Genomic DNA, 22990 nt, shown 5'->3' with positions numbered 1-22990 from the left:
CCCTCCTGACAAAAGAGGCAATAACTGTGTGAACATGGTTGTGACATCAAGGATTCACTTTAAGTTGATACATTCAACAAAGCTAGACCCACATACCCCATTAGGCATTGTACATAATGTCTAATTATCCAAACCTCCTTTTTCCCTAAGCATGTCACTCAGTTCAGTACAAAAACGCTTTAAGGAAATGTTGTTTTGTATTTTCCAGGTTGTTCATGATTAATACAAAATATCTCTGTTTGAATTATCTTAAACTTCAGCAATCTTGCTGATATCTTAACTATTCTGTGGGTCAGATATCCGCAGTTTTTCCTGCCCTTTGGTATAATCGCAGTGAATGGACTGACAACATGTAAAACTTGTGCACACATAATTAACGTTAAAATATACAATTTTGCCCAAATATTGCAAATCGGGGTAATTTTTCTGCCATATTACTCATTATTGAAAAGCTATTTGTATTAAATATAAAGAAAGCTTAAGCTTTCAGAACGCGTAAAAGAGTATAAGCAATGTGAACACTCTACCTTACATTCATACATTAGGTTTAGATTGATATGGAATCACAGTTACAACGCAAACCCCCGTTCATAATTATGCTGAAAACTAACTATTAGTAGTTCTACAAGGTTCAAAGTCTGTTTGATTTGTTCTCGGTTAGTTGATATACGTAAACATTGTTGAAGACTGCGCAGAAAATAGCTTAGGTGAACTTATCAGAAATAATACAAACATTAATATTAAACTGAGATACTTTATCGCCTGAAGTTATTGAAAGTGCATTTCAAATCAGTTGCACATGTTTTTGGAAAGTATGATATATCATGGATTTTTGTTTCTTTTCTTTAAAGCTAACACATTTGTTAATGGTTCATTCAATGTTTATTGCAATATACAGACATCAGCAAGAAAGATTTATGGTACAAGAGACTAACGGTTTAATTAATTAGGCATCAAATAGGTAAAGCAGGCACTCAAACTCTTAATATTGAAGAACGGGTCAGCTTGAATGTCATAAAAAAATCGCAAAGATACTAAGTTGTAGCGTTCTACCTACAGACATATGTAAACAAATAATACATCAGAAACAACTTTATGTTCTCATAAAGGCCTCAACATTGGCCGGCGAACTTTCTTCCTATTTTTACATTCCATACACTGTGTTTCAGTGCTATACACTGTGTTTCAGTGCTATGAACGAAAGAACTCCAATAAATGCGGTGCAGTCTGCAAACTGTGGCAAAACTTTGTGGTGAAACTAAGTTCTTATCAACACGACAAAGTATGTCGCTCTCTATATTTCTGATAAAATCGTTCTTCAGTTTGTACATGATAAGTGCCCTAGATCTAGTGGTGGTTATTCGGTGAACTTTCCCCTGCGACTTAAGCTAAGAATTTGGTGACCTTTTGCGACTTAATCTAAGAAACTGTTTCCCTGAACGTTATGTTTATTTGCTCGAATCATTAAAATACTGATTAAAAATGGAAATCAACCGGTAAGGAAAGACTATGTAACAATAAATGAAATGTAGGATATGTTTTCAACTTGTGTTGGGGGAGGCGTTAGTGTCATACTGGATTTACTATCTTTTAATAGCAATAGTAATATATTTCGAAATATCTAGTATTTCCAATATGTGTAGGCATATTCAAACTGACTATAGGCTCGCAAACAAATGTACAAGTGTTATAACCTAAGCAGGGAACAATGGTGAGTACATCGTAGGACACTTGTTATGGTGATTTTTACTACAGCAGAAGTATAGAATGACTCCCTTGTAATTGACTCTAAGTACCGCCCGTTCTAGATCGATATCTCGCGCGAAAACACAAGTTGGAGGCGATGTAGCTGCTAGTTTCAAATACTTGATTGCCACGTGGAAGTGAACATATTATAAAGGATGTATCCATTTTAAAAACACTATTTACACAGTGCTTTATCGGTCTGGAGTGCCTATTCATCTATATTTGCATAACGTAGAATCCGAAAAGCCTCTATTTTAAAATGATCATTTTCAATCCTTTAAAAGGAATTGGATAATAACGGATTTCGTTTGGATGATAAACTCATCTCATATTAGTTAGCAAGTGCTCGAACCCACGACTCATGGTAGTTACATTATTTATCCACATGGCAGTACCACTGAAAATGGCTGAACATCGGTTTTATTAATTAGTCATGCAACCGATACAAAATACAAACAACACGTTCTCAGCAGGTACATTTTATTACTTAGGTACACATCACGTAACAACAATAAAATAATAAAATGTTGCTTCAAACTAAGTCATTTACTAACGTATAAAATTGTTCAATATAAAGTGATCCTTTCAATAAAAAAATAAAATTTATAGTTGTAGGAGAGCCTTAAAATTCCTCGATGCATCGATGACGATGTCCGTACATATTAAGCGGGTATTGGGATGCGAACGACCCCATCCTACCCAAAGGCACAAAATCACTTCCAATTTGGCAGGTTTCAATTGTTCAAATCCCTCTCAAGTTAATTTCGGCTAAAATTTTCCATTTTTTGTCCAGCAACGTATAATCTGGAGAGCACTATAATTAGCCTATTTTTGCTTTACATTTCGTAACCGACAAAGTAAAGTAAAAAGGAAACTTCTTACATGTTAACCCGTGCTCTTTACAGTCACTCCCTATAATAGTGGTGCAAATGGCTAAAGTATAGTACAGTATTGCAGTCGAAATTTGATATTCATATTTACAATTCACCGAAGTGTAAGCCTTATATTTTACAAAAATGACAACGATGTACATATCAACTTGAATAACTATGAATATTTTTAATAAATGTCGACTTTGCTCCTCAAGATTGGAGCTTAATAAGATCGAGAGCTCTATTAAAATCAAGTGAAATATTGATTATTTTCTTGCTTTATCTTTCATGGTCTAAAACAGAACATGAGATTACGTGTTACTATGTTTACTTTATTGAGAATACGAAAATGTATAGATCAACTTATATATCATAATAATTGTCATCATAATTATTAATCTACATATAACTACATAAAGTAATGTGACGTTTCAGTTTCATTTTATTAAGCATTACAAAGAAACCTTTGAAACATTGATGTATGGCTATAGGAAATATGAGGGTGTTGATATTTGAATTAAATATGTTGTAGTTCCAGTGGCAGCTGCTTAAATGGTTGAAGAAACACAAAACAAAAAAGTTTTCTTGAAAAGGAGACACACTTTTGTTGCCTTTCGACTGTTTCCGATTAATAATAAATTTCTAGTTTGTATACTGAATTGACATTAGTTAATGATATATTCTCACGCCAGTTCGTTTAACGTAAAACGTCATACTTTACTTAAGATTCAAAAGGACTTCACCGAGATTTCAAGTTGTCACCATTACCCTGCCAAGGAACACTGACCTAGACGTCTTGTCAATCACAACAATATACAGCAAACCTAGAATTTGATAAGATTAAAGCGATGTCTCACCACCTAAATATGCCAAAGAGTCGAATGAACTAGAAAATCTTAAAATACAAATTCATTTTTCTTCATCTGAAATATATTTTGGATTTTAACGTTTCTAGCATCATTTACAGTAGTCTATTCCGTTTAGAACTGTCAGACATCCTAAGATAAGTCCTGGACTCGTTAAATAAGTTTAATACAGTTGTATTTTGAGTATCTGATTCGTCCATTGAGGTTGCTCACCATTCACTCCTCGAGTACCTGGGAAAGAAGAAAAATAAATCGATAATTTATTAATACACATTCATCATCTATATTTTCTCCTATTCAGTGTAGATAAGCCATTCGATGTGGCATTCTAACACTGTAATACACATTTCTTCAGAAACATTTGCTCAATGACGTATACACGATCTATCTTCCAAAACATCTTTATTGCGGGAGGCCCGGTTCGAATAACACATGAAGCTGAAACTTCTTTTCACTGTTCCGGAACATACATCTTGGTCATTGCCTTGGTCTTGGTCATTGGCCTTGGTCATTAATTTCCATTCAACTAAGTTCTGTTCAAAAATATATATTTTGAGATCCAGCTTTAAGATTCCTTATTTATTTCGAGTTCTCTAGTATCATGATTGATTCCTAAAGTAAGGATGAACATGTCTCGAAATATGACTGGCCTTCTTCGATACATATGACAAAGCTTAAGATGTCATGAGGATCTCCCTTGTTGGTCTCATAAAATATTCAAATAAGTTAATAAATAATCCACTGAGAGACTCTCCATTTCCATATTATTTCTTAATAATTGTATGTTTATCATATTGTTAGTCAATTGATTAGTGATTGCCTCGCTGATTTCCAATTTACCACCTGTAAAATTTGAATAACCAAACTTTGGTTTATGCTCAGTATGCATAAGGTATAAGCACCGTTTACAAATATGAAACGTGCGTCATTCCATAGTGGTGTCAGGGAGCAAATAGCACAAGTGAACGAAACAGAGGTAACACTTTAACAAGTTTATTTAAAGTGTTGACATATTCTGCTTGCTAAAGTTGCATTCGATTGCACAGAATTTTCTGCATCTTTCGATATCATATCCTCAGAGCCTTTAAAGTGAAAAGCATACAAGATTCTGTGAATGTAACCTGGCAAACATGTTGTTTCTTTTATCTGCAAAATATTTAACTCACTTATACACAAAGAAAATTAATAGTTCTACGAAGACATAAAACATGAAATAGACCCCCAGAAAAAGTTGACTGCAAACCAAGCATTGTATCCCGACATAAATAAACGAGACTATTGTAATAGAAATACATTAGTTTCAGTTATCATCTGTAGCCTACTGTTATTCCTATCCTGGAGTTCAGGACAATTTTAGCATTCAGTATAAGTTGAGTTCAATCAATCATGCGTTGACGAGATGTTAGAACTTGGCAGAGTAGCAAAGTAACAGTTTTTCGTTCATATTGGTGTCATAAAGGCTGCCACCGGAATTTTTGCTTGCCAAATCGTCATATCTGAACTTAATTGACGTAACCCTTTACAGGCATTTCATAAAATTACAAAGTGTATTGAGCAACAAACCTCTGGACGTATGGATAACTCAATCATATTGTTGTTCTGCCCTACGTTGAACATGCACATGGGAATATTGAAACCAGAGTCTTCCTTCCCTTCAAAGGTAAACTGGCACGATCTCTCCTCGGAAATTTCAACACTTCGGAAAGGAATAATCTTTGCAAAGAATTAAAGAGATGTAAACTTGGCATTTGTGACTCACTTTAAACAACAAAACAACTAGTAATTTCTCAAGTTAGAAATAGTACAAACGGTCATCTAGCGTTTACGGAATCATATTGGCTAGCAAAAGCGCATGTATCATTCGTTGCATTGTACATTGCTTAAAATATACCTTTCCTTAAAACATTTCATAAGCAATTCTGCACAATAACAATTTTGATTTTAGATTCGGTAAGGAAAAACTTCACAGACATTGTAACCTGTTTCCGCTATAAAAAAGCCGCAGAATCGAAACAGATTAGAAAATCCAATGGTAACAAATTATTCTTATAAAGGCACTTACAAGAGACTCTTTATAATCTTCTACAAATTGTAAAATTGGATCAGCTTTCCTTTTCTGTTAACAGTTCATAAAACAATTGTAATTTTTTTCTCAATCATGCAGGTTATAACTTTCCTATATTTTTCTTTGACCCACGATGTTCCGTTAAACGCCATATAAACTGCAGTAAAACGATATTTTACAATACTAAGAAATATGACATGACGGTGCCGTATCACCAAAATATACCTTTGGGTTGTCTTCTGGTGCGATGTTCATCCAAGACCTTGGAACGATTCGGTGAAAATGAATTTCGAGGGGCTCTTTGCTCTCTTTCATAAATACATATGGCTTCAGTTGTCCTAGAAATATTTTGTCGTTGTCCCTAAGGATCTATAACAAAAATTGAGAATAAATATTTCATGGACTTTCGAGGTTTAGAGAATTGTATTCTGTGAATTAAAAGTGTGAACAAAGAACTTACCCGACCGTATCCAGGAAGGTCAGGATAGAATCCAACTTCCACTTGAGTGGTGTTATCGTGTATCGTCATTTTTGCCGCTGCGGTATATAAGTTAAGTCTTTTACCCTCAACAATGGTACTGTCTATTTCATATTTTACCCAGCAAAAACTATGAAGATCAATTGTACAATGTTTTGGAGCTAGTTGATACGCAACAGTATCCATGTGTTCCCAAACTGGTGTATCACCTGCGAAAGAAGAGTATCAGGTATTAGCATTGAATAGATCATATGACCCTAGGCATTATTTACGCTAGGTGAATACGTGAAAGATGATAAATCAGGCGCCTTCACCTCCCTCTATATGAGAAAGCGGTCAGATGCTGAGGAACGCTCTCGTCCGTCTTTGTCCTTCTCAGGTTTATTCCCTACCCCCTTCCCTTAATCCTCTTTTTGTCCCTCCACTGTTTATCTCCTACCTCTCCTCTTCCCCTGTTGGTTTCTTTCTTTCTTCTATCCATCCCTTGTCTACTAATCCCCTTACATCTAACTCTTTGTGTTCACCATGCTCATTCACCGTCTGTATTTTGTGCGTGTTTTTGTCCCTTCTGTTACTGTTACATGTCATTTAGCCTTTGAAGAAGATCCTGCTAGGATCGAAACGTCAGGCCAACCTACTTTTACACATTACTAAATTAAAGTAAGATTATTCATCCCAAACGAATAATTCATAGTGATACACTGCATTGGACTAAATTTGAATGTAAATCCTACAGTGACATGCAATATTGTGAAAAGCTGTTTAAGTATCATGTTAGAAATACGTAGTGAGTAGGCTCGCGCTAAACGAAATAAAATCTTAGTGTTAAAAAAAAAAAAGGAACATATTTTAATAATCGATGATGTCATTTATGCTATAACAATTCAACGTTCATAGTTTCATATCATAATTAGGTCATAATACACGTAAAATGATCCGAACCTTCTTTGTGATGACTCATATAAACTTGTACAGAGTCAGGTGGGTAAGAACTTTTCAGCAAAAGGCAATGTGGCAACTTTAGCTGTGCACAACGAAGCAATTTTAAATTGTTTGGTAGGAGCTCTACAACCACAGTTGAATGACTTGAGAAACAGCCTTCCCAATCTACTAAGGGAGACGGAATGAGACGCATTTCAATTTTGGTTGGTTCCTTTAACGCCCCTTGAGGAAACTCTATTCGAACATTGCTCTCAGCGAGTTCCAAAACTCCTCCATCGTTGCCTATTATCTGTGCGGCTATATACTGGGTACTTCTCGACGGCCCTGAAGGAAAGAAAACAAAATGGGTGATTTTAATTTATATAATAAACATACATTATGGATCCAACATTCAACATTCATACTCATTAGTACTCGAACAACAATCTTACGATTAAAATTTTACGCCTTTAATTTTTAACACATTACGAAATTGCCTCATTTTCTTATGTCAACTGCAAATTAGGCGATTAATATAATGAGCTGACATCAAAGAGTTTAACATGATATGCTGCAGCTACTTTGGTGAGTTTCTTTTCTTCTTTCATTATTAGAGCGTGGTCCAACTGAAGATGGATAACAATGCTTTGAACAAACGGTGTGTATAGTAGTCTTCGCCTTAACATAGGAATGGAATCAAAGGGAAATACAAATCAATTCAATTTGTTTTACCTGGTATGTGTTGATCCCTTTGTTGATATGTATTATCAATCTGGGAATAAAAAAAAGATGAATTCAAACTATCTAACGCCTATTGTACTTTCTTCAGACAAATTGGCTAATGATGATAATAGTAGTCACCAGTTACCTTCTTATTTCAATTGGTTACAATTTTATGTTCACGTCGAGAAAGTATATCCTCTTATATCACACTGCACCCTAAAGTAAGTGATCACACATTTTATCACCCCTCTCTCCATAAAAAAAAATCATTTTCTGTCAGCTCAACTAGCGCAATGCCTCATAATTACATTCATCAACTTTTCAAACAGTATAATTAATGTACATACTACAAGATAAGATTAGCTGCTTATGATTATAACAAAGCTGCAGTTTCAATGTTTGTTTTGACTCGGGTTGCCTTGGATGTTTAGTTTGGAAATATTCTATATTTACTTCTGTATTTCTTACAGAAGGTAGGTGCGGATAATACTATTAGGCATGCTTATTTTTGATTCTCTATGAAAGGTAAACAACATTAAATTTCGTCTTATGATATTCTACAATAAGTGGAATAAACAAACCTAAACTACTGTGCATTAATATTTAAAGTGACCATTGTAACTTTTCGTCCCGTAAATAAGTAGCCACTGAAGGGAGCAGACTATGATACTAACATTATAAATCACACAGAACTGCTTAGGCTAAATAGCTAGGTATGCTAATATGAGCAAACAGCTAAAACTGTTATTTGGATAGCCACCAGACATGAAGTGTAAGTTGCCATTTAGCTTCTCCCTGATAGACATGTATGTACTTAGCGTGGTAAAACAGCTAACTAACTGATCGATTACTACGGCGCTGCCACATTCATTACGCAGTCAACTAATTCAGAGAATGAATAACTGATATATCAATTCGTCGTGGAATGTTTCATTTCATTATATAGAAATGTATAGTAAAACACAACATAACTTAAACTCAATCGTTCCATTTCCAGATTTGTAGTTTGATGTAACTGTTATATTAAGACAAATGCTTTTCATTATACACTCGAGTATGGTGCTGATTCAATATATCCATAGATAGCTATGTTAACGTTGAAGGTCTTAATTACATATGCTATGAACTGTATCCATTACTTCATACACATTTACTAGGAGAGACCTAAAATAAGGATTAAAAAAATTCATCTGCAATGCAGTTTCTGTATAGTTGAAGGATCCGGACTACCATGATTCAACCAAACAAAACATTTCTACAAGAACTCCATACGTTTTTCAGCACTTACTGTCCGTATCGACTTCTGTAACGTCTGCAACGACTTTCGATTAGCTCCGATGCGTTCTGTCAGATATTCCTCTTCTTTTCTGAGTGAGTCACCGTGTTCTTTCAGAAGCGTTTCATGTTGTATTATCTACAAGAAGGAATATGACTAGGAGCTTACTTAAAGGGTTTAGCAACTGTTTACCTAAGAAAATTAATTGACAATGATGGTAGAAACAAACCGTGTTTTGCAAGACGAAAGGCGGTACTAACTTTTTCCTGCAAATGATCCATACGATGCACTCTCTCCAAATCCACTGTTTGAATTTCGTCTACTACCAGCGTCCTTTTTTGTAAATTCTCGATGAGTTTCTTAGCCTATAGTAAATAAATTAAAATATAGATTTAAATTCAAAATGCTACATCTTTAACAGGATATTTTCATATGGCATTTACTCTAGGGTAAGTGAACAACATACTAAGATGTTTGGTTAACTTCATTGAACTTTGCAACGTATCCATTGGTTTTTATTGTTTCGTTATCTGTATTAATCCGTCTCCATACAGTAGATTGTAATATTAATCAGGTTTATACCTTAAACGTTTTTCCACTTTAAAATGTACACTGAGTTTCTATGGAACCCTCCTACATCTCCGCCCTTACTAACCGAAAAGAAATAAGATCAAAACTTATAATTTCCTTTATTTCACTTTTTTTCTTTTTTTACAATTACACGGAGATTTTAAACATATTAAAAAATAGCAGTAACATACATCTAAGTTCGACAATGTGTTAAATTAAAATACATTTTAATATATTAATGACCTGAATAAATACTTTGTTCGAAGCTGTACATCATTTTCTACACCAATATGGGTAATGTTGGACTTGCATCGTTCATTTCAAAGAAAACTGTACTCTTGTTCGTGCAATAGTATAAATAACAATGTTTAATATGTTAAATACCCTGAACCCGTTACTAAATCGTAGCAGACAGCCTTTCAACGCATTTACAAAGTTAACCTACATTTGACAGTTCGAATTTCAGATCCCTATTCATCTGTCTTTTTCGGTTTATGTTCCCTTGCAGCAGTTCTTGTTTTTCACGAAGTTTTTCTATATTCTGCTTAACTTGCTCCAACTCTTTCTTTGTCTGAGAATTGAGACAAAAAGAAGCTTAACTGTAACGAACGAAGTGTTGTAGAAAAAAAGTAATATGAAAATACTATTCACTTTGCTCAAGCAAAGTAGTTGAGGGAAACTAAAATTAACATACACATTTCGAAAGGTAATAACGTGGTTTCAATCTAAGGTATAGGAGGACATTTATGTCATAACACTGGATGTAGCTTCTGTTACCTTCTGGAATGATGTGTCTTCGATTTCACATAAGCCAACATGAAAATACTATATTATAACGTACCCAGTTAAATATTTTTCCCGTATATATAACTGTATTTATAATAGAAAATGGACATTTAAGTTTTTTTTTATTTTATTGTAATATTCAATGACTGTTTTAAAAACTTGGATATTGCCTAATCCTTTCAAGAAGGTGTACAAAATTACCTTCAGCAGTGACAATTGGTATTGTTCTGCCTCTTTCTTCTCAGCTTTAATTTGGTCCTGCAGTGTCAATTTCTCTGTTTCCAAGGATGAGATTCGTAGTTGTAGACTTGCAATGAAGATTCGATTTGTCTTAAAAAGAATATGTCCAATAATGTTTCCATTATCATTATGTATATTATTGGCATTTCGCTCACTGGTATAGCCACAACAGCACAATATAGTTTGCACCAAGGAAGTTCATTTACTTGGATATAATGCCAAACTTTCTGAAATGTAGTATATTGAGCTGCAATTACAACATTACACGCATTTTGATATGATCTAGTACTTTAAATGCTTCTCCAAATCTAATATTGAAATCTTTTTTATGTCATTAGGATCTTTTTCTTCCTTTTCAAAGATGTAACATAAGCTCAAAATTTCTAAAACCTATTCCCTTTTGGGGAGAAATATCATACTCACGTTAAGTTCATTTGTTACTGACATTGCACGAATGTCATTAGATGTAAGAATGTCCTTCAATTGAGATGTTTTCTCATCCACTATTTGTTCTCTCAGTTGTAGGTGATGTATTTCCGTAGTGTTCTGTTAAAGAAATGTTAGTTTTTAAGGCAAGGTTACACTCCACAATTTTAAAACGAATTATTCGATATTTGTTTAAAATATGCAGAAGTGATTTTTCATACTTAGTTGGGAAGCATTTTCCTTGCTGTTTACATTTGATTTTTCTGTTTTTGTGCTAAAGTATTCAAATTATGCGTTAAAGAATTGTGAGAGGTTTAGCTCACCGTGCTTATAGATTCTTCTAGTTTCCACACGTCTTCTGTCTTATTGGTGTAGAGTAGTTTTAAGTCTGTCATTTCGACTTTTGAACGGCTTTTATTGTCTTCCAAACTTGTAATGGTTGAATTTATCTATAAAATAATTTTACAACACGGGTAAAAAAATGTTCACCGCTCGTGACCAAAAAAAGTAGATACTTCTGTTACCAACTCAATTATTACAAGTTGGATGATAAAGTATATGAAACTTATTATAGGTTTCATTGATAAGTATATTTCAACAAGGATGTCATATATATATAGCTACTTTGCCCAAATTTGAGGAGAAAATAATAAGTACTTCATTGTGGCTTAATCCTCGTGGCACATTCCTTATCACTTTATTGTAAGCGTGGTCCTCTCTCAAATGTTTGTCAGGTTAAAATTAAAGGAAAGGGATCTGCCAGCAGTAAGATGCACACTTATTTAAAGGCAAAATATTAGAACTTGGTTAATTATTAGAACACCATGAAATTCCAATCACATCATCCGTTATTCAGAGACAATCTAATAAGAAAAATGTAAGCTTCTGAATTTAGCTGTGTATAAAATAAAAGACAGAAATATTATAACTTGAGGAAGTGACGGTGCAATGTCATAAAATGGCAGGGACGGGACTAGCAGGTGAAGACACATCTATTGAATGATTCAATGAACAAGTGTTGGAGAATTGATTAATACCAGAGATGACACTTGGAAGGCTTCACTTCTTCAACGTAAATATCAGCTGGGTAGGGAGGTTGCAATCGAATCGTTGTTGACAGTACGATAAGTCGTAGAACAGAAATATGGGGAAATTTAAATACGATCACACACGGGAAATTCTACCCTTTGAAGTAATGCAGTTCATTAGGTCAGAAAAAGGTCTCAGTGTAAAACTGTTGTGTTAATAATCTAGTTTATAAACCATGTTGCACAACGAATTCCGTAAAGATCAGTTGTCGTAACAGATACATGTATAGTAATACCAATATTAAAATGAAAATGGCGGGAAAAGTTGCAAACATGCCATGTAAAAAAAGGGTATGTCTACAATTACAAATTGTAACATCATGAGGTGACTCTAAACCCTCCGAACATTTATCATACTAGTAGATTTGGATATGGTTGTAAGCTTTCTTCACAAAGACAGTACCGTTTTAACTTAAACACCTTTTGGACATCTTGTGTAAACAATGTGTGGAAAACCGCATGTGTAAAGCAAGTATATGATTAATATAAGAAGCAAACCAATGAAACAGGTAGAAATTATCGTCATAACTTATATTTAAACTCAGTTTAGTATGTTTATGGTAGAATAAAGTTGTAACTATTTGTTTCATACACTTACTTTTGATATGCGTTTCTCCTTCTCTCGAAGTTTTCTGCTTTCTTCTGCAAATTGTTCATTTAGACGCTTCCTGTCTTGTTTCATTTTCTTATTTTCGTCTTCCAGTTCTTTTAATTTCATATTTAACTGGAAAGATAATAGAAATCAACATTTCCTCTGAAATTGTGTGCATGTTATTCTCTTTGTCACCGAACGTCGATTGTACTAATTCTACATTTCTCCGTGATTCCATCGGTATTAATTAAATGAAAACAGCAAAGTGGAAAAATACAACATTTTACCAATACTTCATTATTGTAAATAAAAGATTAATGAACATTCATTATTATATATCACACTCTTATGTTAATGCAGAAGTTAATTACATTAAAAACAAGTGAAATTAACGTAAGAAGCTGCCTTTCAGATCTACGTCAGGATCATTGCTTAATACGATCTTCGTAGCACACCATAGCCTGTTTGTGATTGCAGTGCCCTGCGTGGACGGATTTATACAATTTCCCTTTGCTTTTCTTTTTAAAAGTAAATTCGCCTCTTGACTTACCAAATCTTTATTGTGCTCGCTTGTTTTCACGTGGTTTCCATCTACATGAATAAAAACGAGATAAGAGGTAAGTGAGAAACAATGCAAGAACTTCAGTCATGCATGTCCCATGTCAGTGTGTAGAAATGTATAAAAATGTGAACGCACTTGTACTCATGTGAACAACATTTGAGCAATATATGGTATATCCATGGTTACAAGAGTAGTTTATAACCTTGTGCTATGATTAATACATTTCACACTTTCATTTTGTACAAATAATGAATGAATGCTGACAGGATAACGCATTTTACCAGTCGAACAGTGTGTGTGACAGTTTGGTAGCACTATAGTTTAACTTCTGCTGAAAAATCGGACAAAAGTTAATAAAGTAGCAATGGTTGATCAACCAAAATGTCCTTGAAAATGTAGTCCTTGGGATGTACTATAGGACATAATGTCCCCAAACAAGAAGGCTAAGTTGTAGGGTAGGTTAATTTCACACTAAATAATAATATTTCAGGCCACTGTCTAAACTTTTTATGCACCTGGCAGAAGTATGTATTGTTGCAATAGGAAGTACCTCGCATGTCGTCAAATCTTACGAGCAAAGCGTTCATGGGCCCTCTCCAAGTTTAAAACTGATGGGCAAGCTGACCCCTTCAACTGTTGTTATGATCGATTCATATACAACATTTAGTTGATATGATAATGTGAATAGTCTGCTTCAAATGATCTAAACAAATATTAAAACAACTACATGGAAAAGAATATGGTCTTAAAAGGTATCATATGTATTACTTTTTAATTACTCCACACCTCAAATTTCCTTAACATTTAAGAAAATACTTAAAATAAAAATAGCTTACACTCTTTTGACAATTCCGCTGAAGACTCGGAAGACTCTGATGCATACAAATTGGTCACCTCAGTAAAACATATTTCATTACGGTGTCTGTCTTCATCTAGCTTGGGATGATTTTGCTTCCACCCTGACTTTAATGACTGATAAAATGTGGTCGAATTGACAACTGGATTCTAAAGTGAAAGAGAGGGATCGAAATAAATGATCTAACGAAAGAATTGGTCCGTTTCATCGAATCAAGGGGAGCATCCCTCCTTTACAAAAGCTTCAATGTATTTCCAACAAGATGCAGCTCCTTTAAATAAATCAGTGGTCGCCATCCTTTACAGTAATATGCACGTCACTGTAGTTGCTAATTACGGTAACCGAAGCTGAAATATTTCAAGTACTGTGTTTCGTACGTCGAACTGTGATCACGTAGTGTCATTTTAATTTTTGAACGTCACAGATCACTCTTAGGATGGCGGTTCTATTAAACGAATATGTGTCACTAGAAGCAGAACAACAACTTTTCTGTGTAACTCGTGCAGTATTTTTCTATATAATATTGCATTTTTCCCCTTTCTATTGGGTACTTAAAACAGGAATATGTAAGATTTTTTTGTGACCAAACGAAAAGAGATCTCCGTACGATTGCTGTTAATCTTCCATAATAACATATCGTACATGACATTGGCAGATGGTCGTGCGCTTTAAACAATGCATTCATATAATTCTAATTGAAATACTAGCATTGTACTATACAGTTGTAACGGAAATATCGGTATTGTTCAAACCAATTAAAAACTCACCATGTCAAAACTACTAACACCATCCTTTGACGAGTTTATCTTTACTAAAATACTTTCCTCGGTAATACGTAGTTTATACACCTTTGTAACATCTACAGAGCGAACCATTTGACCTGAAGTACTTGAGTAAATTTTCAAATTCGTCGCATTCCAGCTAACAAAGACGAGCTCAGTTCTCTCATGAACGCATATACTTCCCGCTTTGTCGTTGACGTCAGCTTTATGTCCGAATTCCATACACAGTTTTCCATTAAATGTAAAGGCTAGTGCTCGCCCCTTCGACCTCGTACAAATATACACATTTTGGTTTACTACCACCATATCTGAAGGAGAGTCATCTTCCAAGTCATTCAAGAGGATTTCCTTAAAGTTTTTCATTTCTGAATATTCGTCAACCAATATCTTTGATGAAGCTGAGGCTGCAAACAACTTTTCTTTGTAGAAGCACAAACATATTGGAGTCCAATTCAGTGATGTTGACTTCAATAAAGTCCCATCGATTATGTTGTAATAATGCAATGATCTATCAACGTAAAGAACGATGGTCTTTTTATCTCTCCAATATATCAACTTGCAGGACAAAGGATTCGAGTGTACAATTTGGATGGTTTTATAGTAGAAATAGATATTTTGTCCAAAATCATGATCAAGGACATTGATAAATGCCTTAGGCACAACACCTATGTGTCCACAAATGGCAAGTTCATTTGAAGGCCCTATTGCAATATCGTCGATGGTCTTTGTCTCTTCTGCATCCGTGTCGCCTGAAGTGAAGGGTAAACTGTAAAACACAAAACATGGCGTAATTTCATTTTTTATTTCATTTGTGCACTTTGAAATAAATGCTTTAACGAATGTTTATGTTGTGAATGCTAACTGATCTCTTTATCTAAGTACGCTCAATTGACTAAAACCATGAAATAATAATGCTGTGGCTCCAAGACTCATTTATTGCTTTAAATAAAATGCATATGATTGTATTGCTTTGACGCAAATTTAATAAACATGTCTAGCTATTTGGTGTAAAACTCGACCTTCTATGTAAATTGGTATTATCTTTCACTTAAAAGTATCTAAATATACTTACGTCTTTTGTGTTAAAGATGATTCGGCCATGATTTAGTTTAAGTGTAAGTTAAGGACCAAAGCAAACCTTTGAGTGTAGGCTAAAATTTGAAAGAAAGTAAATTTATCATAAAACAATGGACAAATATGGTAGCGTTTTGACATTCAGAGAAGGATTGATTAATCGATCCCTCTATACCACGAATACCATGGCTTATTAAAGATATGTTACTTAAAAAACCGTATGCATACTTTGGTGTCAGATATATAACATACATATATCTATATATATAAATATATATATATGTAAATATGTATATAATATATATATATATATATATATATATATATATATATTTATATATTTATATATTATACATATCTATATATATATATATATATATATATATATATATATATATATATATATATATTTATATATATTTATATATATGGGCGATTCCGTGAAAACAGGGACATGACCCCAAATTTTCAAAATCATTTCTGCAGCCATTTTTTGCTTCTAAAATACTATAAACACATTTAGGGTCTGGGTTATGTACTTTTAATTCCAACTTTACCATGTTCGTCTACCAAAAAATGTGAATGCATGACTAATGTTGATTTTTGAAGGAATATTTGAGGAAATAGTATGGATATTTCAAAGTCTCAGATATCCATATTTGAAAGCACCCTAAATAAATTTGATATATATGTATTGGTAGTGCCATTAGTTATATATTAAAATAATAATCACAATTCCCCCAAAGATTTTTGGTTTGTAGGCATATTTGGCTGTAACGACACAGAGCTGATTTGAGAGCGTAATGCGAGTTACCGAGAGACCAAGTTTTTAATTTTTTTTCTTCACTAGAGCAGATAATATCCTACCATTTCATATTATGCTTCTAGTCAAAGTAAAGAGTACAATAATAGTTGAAAGAATTAGAAATGTACCTAGTATATAGATATTAAGAGCCATTGAAAACTGTTATGCGAGTTACCAGTAATGCGAGTTACCGCTGTAATGCGAGTTACCATATATTATTCCAATCTCACAAAGCACACTCGCAGTACTACTGATCAACAAAACAATAGAGCCCAACATATACTTCTATAGGGTGTGCACAGTAGGTACTTCCTGTACCCAGAATGCACTGCAACCTCCATTACATCACATGTGACCCTTAGGACAGTTGCAACAGACATTGATAATTGTATCACCTGACCTTTGTGGAATCACAGACCTTCTAAGTTGCATTCAACTGTGACATCATCAAATGAGTAAAGTTAGCATATTCTTTCTCCATTTTAACATTAGCATTTTTTCATGGGATATTAATTGCTTAATACAATATTTAGGACAAATTATGAGACCTTAGGCTATAATAGTCAGTAGCCTATCACATAGTAATCTAGTATGTGCTAGGATGGGCAAATATTGTAAATCATGACCATTAAAATGTGCCTAACATCTTGATGGAAATTAGTCTTGATATGAAAACTGATGCTGCCACCTCGGAATCAGTGGGGTGGACAGAGGGGAGGGGGCGGACAGGGATTTTGCAGAGGGAGGACTGGGGCCGCTGGTGGGGGGGGGGCAGGGTTGCGGAGGCTTGGTCAGTTGGGATAGATTGGTGTGGTTTACCAAGTCAAATGTGTGTTCCCCAAATATCATGATGTGCAAGCCCCTTTCCCCAATATGAGTGTCTTACTGTATGTCACTACAATGTGAAAAATCAACCTTTACTCCAAAGCATTTCAAATCCCAAAATTACACAAAATAGAGCAGGCCATGGTGCACAGGATTTCACGGGAACAATCGATAACTGGAAATGGCCGAATCCCAGGGAGACAAAACTTTCTATTGACGGAGCCAGATGATCAAGAAGTTGGGAAAGCCTTTGATTGCTAATAGTCGTAGCCAATTCAAGTTTGCATCAAATTCTAATTTGATACAAAACACCATCCATTCAAGGTTATCTAGAATTGCCTACCATCATGCCCTCATACCGCATGATGATACATCTATTGTGTTTTTTTTTTTTATCATGTTATTATACTGATAGAATTAGGGACAAGGATTTTTTTATTAGTTTCATGCTTTTCCTAAGAACCCTAAGTACCAATTTTCAAAGGACCAATCACTAATCAACATGCTAAAGAAACTTTCTTGTAATTCACTATAAGCTGTGAACCTGTTTAACTTTCAGTACATGTTTTGAGATATTAAATGGAAGAGGAGAGGTACCAGTTTTGCTTGGATTAGCTTGATTGAAAATTTGGATTGATAATTCAAGAGCGTACATTGCAATCTTGTTAGTCAAAAATTCTTACAGTTGAATTTTCTGGTTCAATCTGCTTCGATTATTATTGATATAATTGTCAGGATGTTTTGCTAATCGTTGTTAAAATGTTGTTAAAAGTTTTGGAAAGAGTTTTACAGTTTCTAAGAGTTTCCAAGTGTTTCAAAAATGGCTTTGGAGCACATTTCTTTCAAAGAATTTGATGAATAAAAAGCAAAATCGATGACTGGAAAAAGTGTAATGCGAGTTACCGTAATGCGAGTTACCAGACTTTCCCCCCTCCATACCACACCTGAAGTTGTTTCATATTTTTGACTGCTGATATATGAACATAAGTAGGGTAGATATCTTGTACATGTATGCAATTGAAGAAATCATTCTTTGTTTGAGCACAGTGCCATTTTGTACTGGTGTCAAATTTTCAGGTGTCCTTTTTCCGTAATGCGAGTTACCGATATTTGGAAGAGCACCATACATTAAGGCGAACAGAATAATAATTCTTGATAATTTCATATTGTAGCTATGAATGAAAATTGAGGAGTTACACTAACCCATATTCAAGCCACAGCACTTTGATTATAAAAAAAAAACAGGAAAAAGTGTAATGCGAGTTACCATGGAATCGCCCACATATATATATATGTATATTTTATATAAATATATATATATATATATATATATATATATATATATATATATATATATATGTATATTATATGTCAATGGAATGGAGGCAAATGAATATATATATAAATGAAAACTTAATGAGAAGGAAAATCCAGAACTGTGATAAAACTTCCAGCATCCACCGGGATTCGAACCCGGGCCTCCCGCTTTGTACGCGGACACCCTAACCAACTAGGCCATGGCCCCTATTGTATGTCCAGAGGTTCAAAACCGGTAAGGAAGGTCGTAATTTAACTGTAGGCGTTTGACACCTGTATCGAGCTATACTAGTTCTGTTTTTGGTGACATATTTTGCCTTACTCTAGAGATCAAACATAATGCTAACCAACTCGAAAATCATTTGTGATTCCTAAAGCCCGATCTTGAAAGAGATACTTTAAACAGACTTTAATATCATAAACATAAAGTCTGTTAAAAGTACTCCTGTCAAAAAGGTTACACAGGTAGTGACCACCATCAATCGAATTAAGCCAAGATGCTGCTGCTATTTGAACACTTTGCTGACATTTATAATGATGGAAGCAGTCAATGTCTTACCATTCTAATTGATATGAATAAGAAAGGACATTACCTTATACGCAGCTTTAATACATTAGAGAATTGATTGCCGAATACTGCAATAAATCGTCCCGAGAATGTGGCCGAGCCTGTAACATGTAAGTATGCACAATATCAATGATGCCAAGGTGACTGTGGTTCAAACAATGGTTTGTGGCTAGATGAAAGAGCTAACAGTCTGCAAGAGCAATCACATACTTACAAAGATATTCACCTGGACTATGACCAACTATTTTTAGTTTATATTTTATCTGATTGTTCAAAAAGTAATGTAAATATTTTGACGTGTTTGTATAAGAATTCAATCTTAGATATGTTTGAGTATCTACGTGCATTAAATATAGTCTTCGAATTGCACCATTACAGACATAGGTTGATGCTGTTGTTTAGTTGGCTAGTAGAATTTATATACAAATGTATTTGTTGCTTGATTGATCAATGCACCAGGCGCTGATCAAGAAGACTAACACAAACGATTTTGTTTTCATGGACAGAAACGTTGCCCGGTGATCTTTGGTACAGAGTTCAAAATACTGTAATTTAATTGTTTTTACTTTTTGAAGTTAAACTAAATATATTCATCGTTGCCATATTGAATTGAAGTATTAACTACATAGCGTGATTCTCTAAATTACTTTTGAATAGGTATAAAACCGTTGACATTAAATGGCACATTTTGTGAAATATGATAAAAGAAAAAAAACAGTAAAACGAACAAGAACAATGATATATATATAGTGCACCTTTAAATGCAGTAGACAAGAGGAAAACACAGATAAATGTAAACAAGATGATAAATGGAACAGTTTTGAACTTAATGTTTATTTTCATATTCGTTTGGATATCTTATCAAGACTGTTCTTTAGAGATCTATAAAGTTCAGAGTACACACCTACCACATTGATAGTACTCATAAACGTGAAGTCCAATGATTAACGAACTCTATCTTGAACCGGTCTCCCACTCCGCCCCACCGCCATTAAAGTAGTAGTTCCAACATCAGATGCAACATCAGAAAATCGTTATTATTTCTACAAAATAGGGTACATTAGTCCCCCCTCCCCAACGGGAAACAAACATAATTTATTTCATTGTAAACATTACCGATTTAAATTTCCTGGATTACAGTTTCCGCTGGTGGTAAATGTCTTAGATTTTCCATAAATTGAACAGGAAAGGAACTGGAATTTTTACTTTTACAATCATGCTTGTTTTTGTAAATACAACACGGCTTTTGGCATGGTTTAGAAACCAGTCTAGAGGAAGGGCAACGTGTTCACTTGCGGCACCGCATAGTCAGATATGCTGACATTCACACAATTATTTTTCTACAAACAAGAGTCACTGAAGAACACTGAGTTATGAATAAGTAATGAATGACGGACAATAAGTAATGAAATGGATTCAATTTAATTCTAGCTAATTATGCTTAAACAATTTTAATTTTTTTATTCATGTTACGTCCGTATGTCAAATTTGGACATCTTATCTCCAAATTTAGATTTTCTATTCATAATCTGGTTCTTCGTATTCTAAATGTTAATATGTATTAAAACCTTTACGCAAAGCATTTTGATATATAACATATCTCTAACGAATAAAAAGAAGAACAAATTGAGTTTTCGACACTATTATCACAAGGACACGTTGTTAAATATTATTGCATTTCCACTTTTATCGTTCCAGAACATTTGATAAGAACTGTCCGCCAAAACCGCACAAGTAAATAAGATCACCAGACATTCCGTAAAGAAGTAATCAGCATGCAAACGTCATTTAGTACATATTCTACTGTTTGGAAAAGGGATATAGGCATGGACATTAAACTCACTATTACTTACACTATTTATACTCATTCAGAGATTTGTAACATTTGAGCAACGTTATAATTAAACAATAAGGTCCCTATGGACCGGTGTAAATTTTATATTTAAAAGTGCAAAATAAGTCCTGCACATATTAAATTCTCAAACAAATGACTATATGCCAATGAAAAGACTTACATACATTTTAAGTGTCATTTTCAAGCCATATTGTAATTTCTGTTTAAAAAAATATACTATAAAGTATATACTTTTAATAAATATACTAAGAAACAAACTATAAATTAATTGATCATTGGGTGTAAATTTTATTGATAATATTGCAAAATGTTTCTTTAATTTCTTATATCTTCTTAAATGCTTGAACAAATGATTAGATATGATATTGAAGAAGAATTACATGTATTTTAAGTTTCGTTTTCAAGTTTTTCTGTAATATTTCTGATAAAGAAGAATGAACAATCCACTAATTGGACGTAATGTGAAATTTAACTTCTTTTATAAGTCGTCGGAATGTTTGTCTTACTCTCAATCTGTAATATCCGTTTTCGATCCAATGTTATATTGATATGATAAACATCATTTTTGGTATAAAGTTCTTATTCTCAACGAAAACACATTCTATAATTTTTTTAAAGAAATTACAAATGTGTATGGAATTCCAAATCATTCTCCGTCTGTAAACTTCATTTTGATAAAAAATGTAGTACAATTATGGAATGGAACATGCAAATCTAAGTTTTATAAGTTGTCGAAATTTCTGTTTTACATTTAATCTGCATTCTCATCCTTAATTCTAATACTATATTCACATCATGCTAAACTACATCTTTGGTGTAATAAATTATCTGTAAGTAGTTTCTTTCCCATTCATATTCATCAAAACACTCTCCAAATGTCTAGAAACTACATTAATTACTTGCCATATAAGTTTCGCAGTATTTCCTCAGAGCAGACGCAATATATCTTCATTCTTTGAACTATTATTATTTTTTTTTTGAAGACGCGTTTTCATCAATTGCAAATAGAATACATAAAGTAGGGGATACTATGATGGATTTGCTTGTATTTTCAGTTTACGACCAATATACATAACAAAGTCATCCAATTGTAACACTTTCTAATTTGAAGAGAAATTTGCAATTAATGGGCAATGCATGATGAACCATGGTTTCTTTGGGAATACAATATGCATATTATAAACATAAACTAATGTTTAAGCTACCATATATGCAGTTGATTGAAGTGTTTTCGAACGTCGACTATATATCCAGACAATTGGACGCTAATCATAGTTCAACAAAGAATAATCGGTAAAGTATGTGAAAAAAGTTTACAACACAAACCTTGCACACTCAGTGCATACTGAGCAATTGTGTGTGTCCCCTGAAGGCACTGGTAAGACCCTTCGTGCGATAGGGATACCTTCGATATGGACAAAGAGTAATCATCTCCAAGGCTTACTCGTGGGTCAAGATTTATATCCAAGATTGCTTTATTATAGAATAGAACATTCTCTCCGTGTTTCCACTGTTTGTCACCGGTTGAAAGCTCATGACACGGCAGGGTTAAATTACTGTTGAGAAGGATGAAATCTGGCTGTTGTGTGGCTGCTGACTTACTTATGTAGCAGATGGTGGTCATTGTTAGCAAATTGAAAGCTACCCACATTTTCCTCGTATAGAATATATATGTAGAGAGAGTTGTTCTATGCATT

At 33.9% G+C, this 22990-nt stretch overlaps 1 protein-coding gene across 1 annotated transcript; it reads right to left on the bottom strand.

Moving 5' to 3' along the window:
* Positions 1 to 2264: 2264 nt before the first annotated feature.
* LOC139977237 (uncharacterized) lies at positions 2265 to 19711 on the bottom strand. Its single transcript, XM_071986484.1, has 18 exons — positions 19464 to 19711; positions 15922 to 16000; positions 14835 to 15615; positions 14048 to 14216; positions 13200 to 13240; positions 12656 to 12781; positions 11293 to 11418; positions 10967 to 11089; positions 10505 to 10633; positions 9963 to 10088; positions 9208 to 9312; positions 8960 to 9085; positions 7681 to 7720; positions 6970 to 7293; positions 6010 to 6236; positions 5775 to 5918; positions 5048 to 5197; positions 2265 to 3715 (listed from the first exon to the last, which is right to left on the bottom strand). Exons 2-18 carry the CDS (start codon positions 15948 to 15950, stop codon positions 3701 to 3703), a joined length of 2781 nt encoding a protein of 926 aa, XP_071842585.1. The 5' UTR covers positions 15951 to 16000; positions 19464 to 19711; the 3' UTR covers positions 2265 to 3700.
* Positions 19712 to 22990: the final 3279 nt, after the last annotated feature.

Source organism: Apostichopus japonicus, chromosome 12 (genome assembly GCF_037975245.1).
Source record: "Apostichopus japonicus isolate 1M-3 chromosome 12, ASM3797524v1, whole genome shotgun sequence".
In the NCBI taxonomy this organism is placed as follows: Eukaryota; Metazoa; Echinodermata; class Holothuroidea; order Aspidochirotida; family Stichopodidae; genus Apostichopus; species Apostichopus japonicus.
This window is presented reverse-complemented; position numbering and strand designations above follow the sequence as displayed.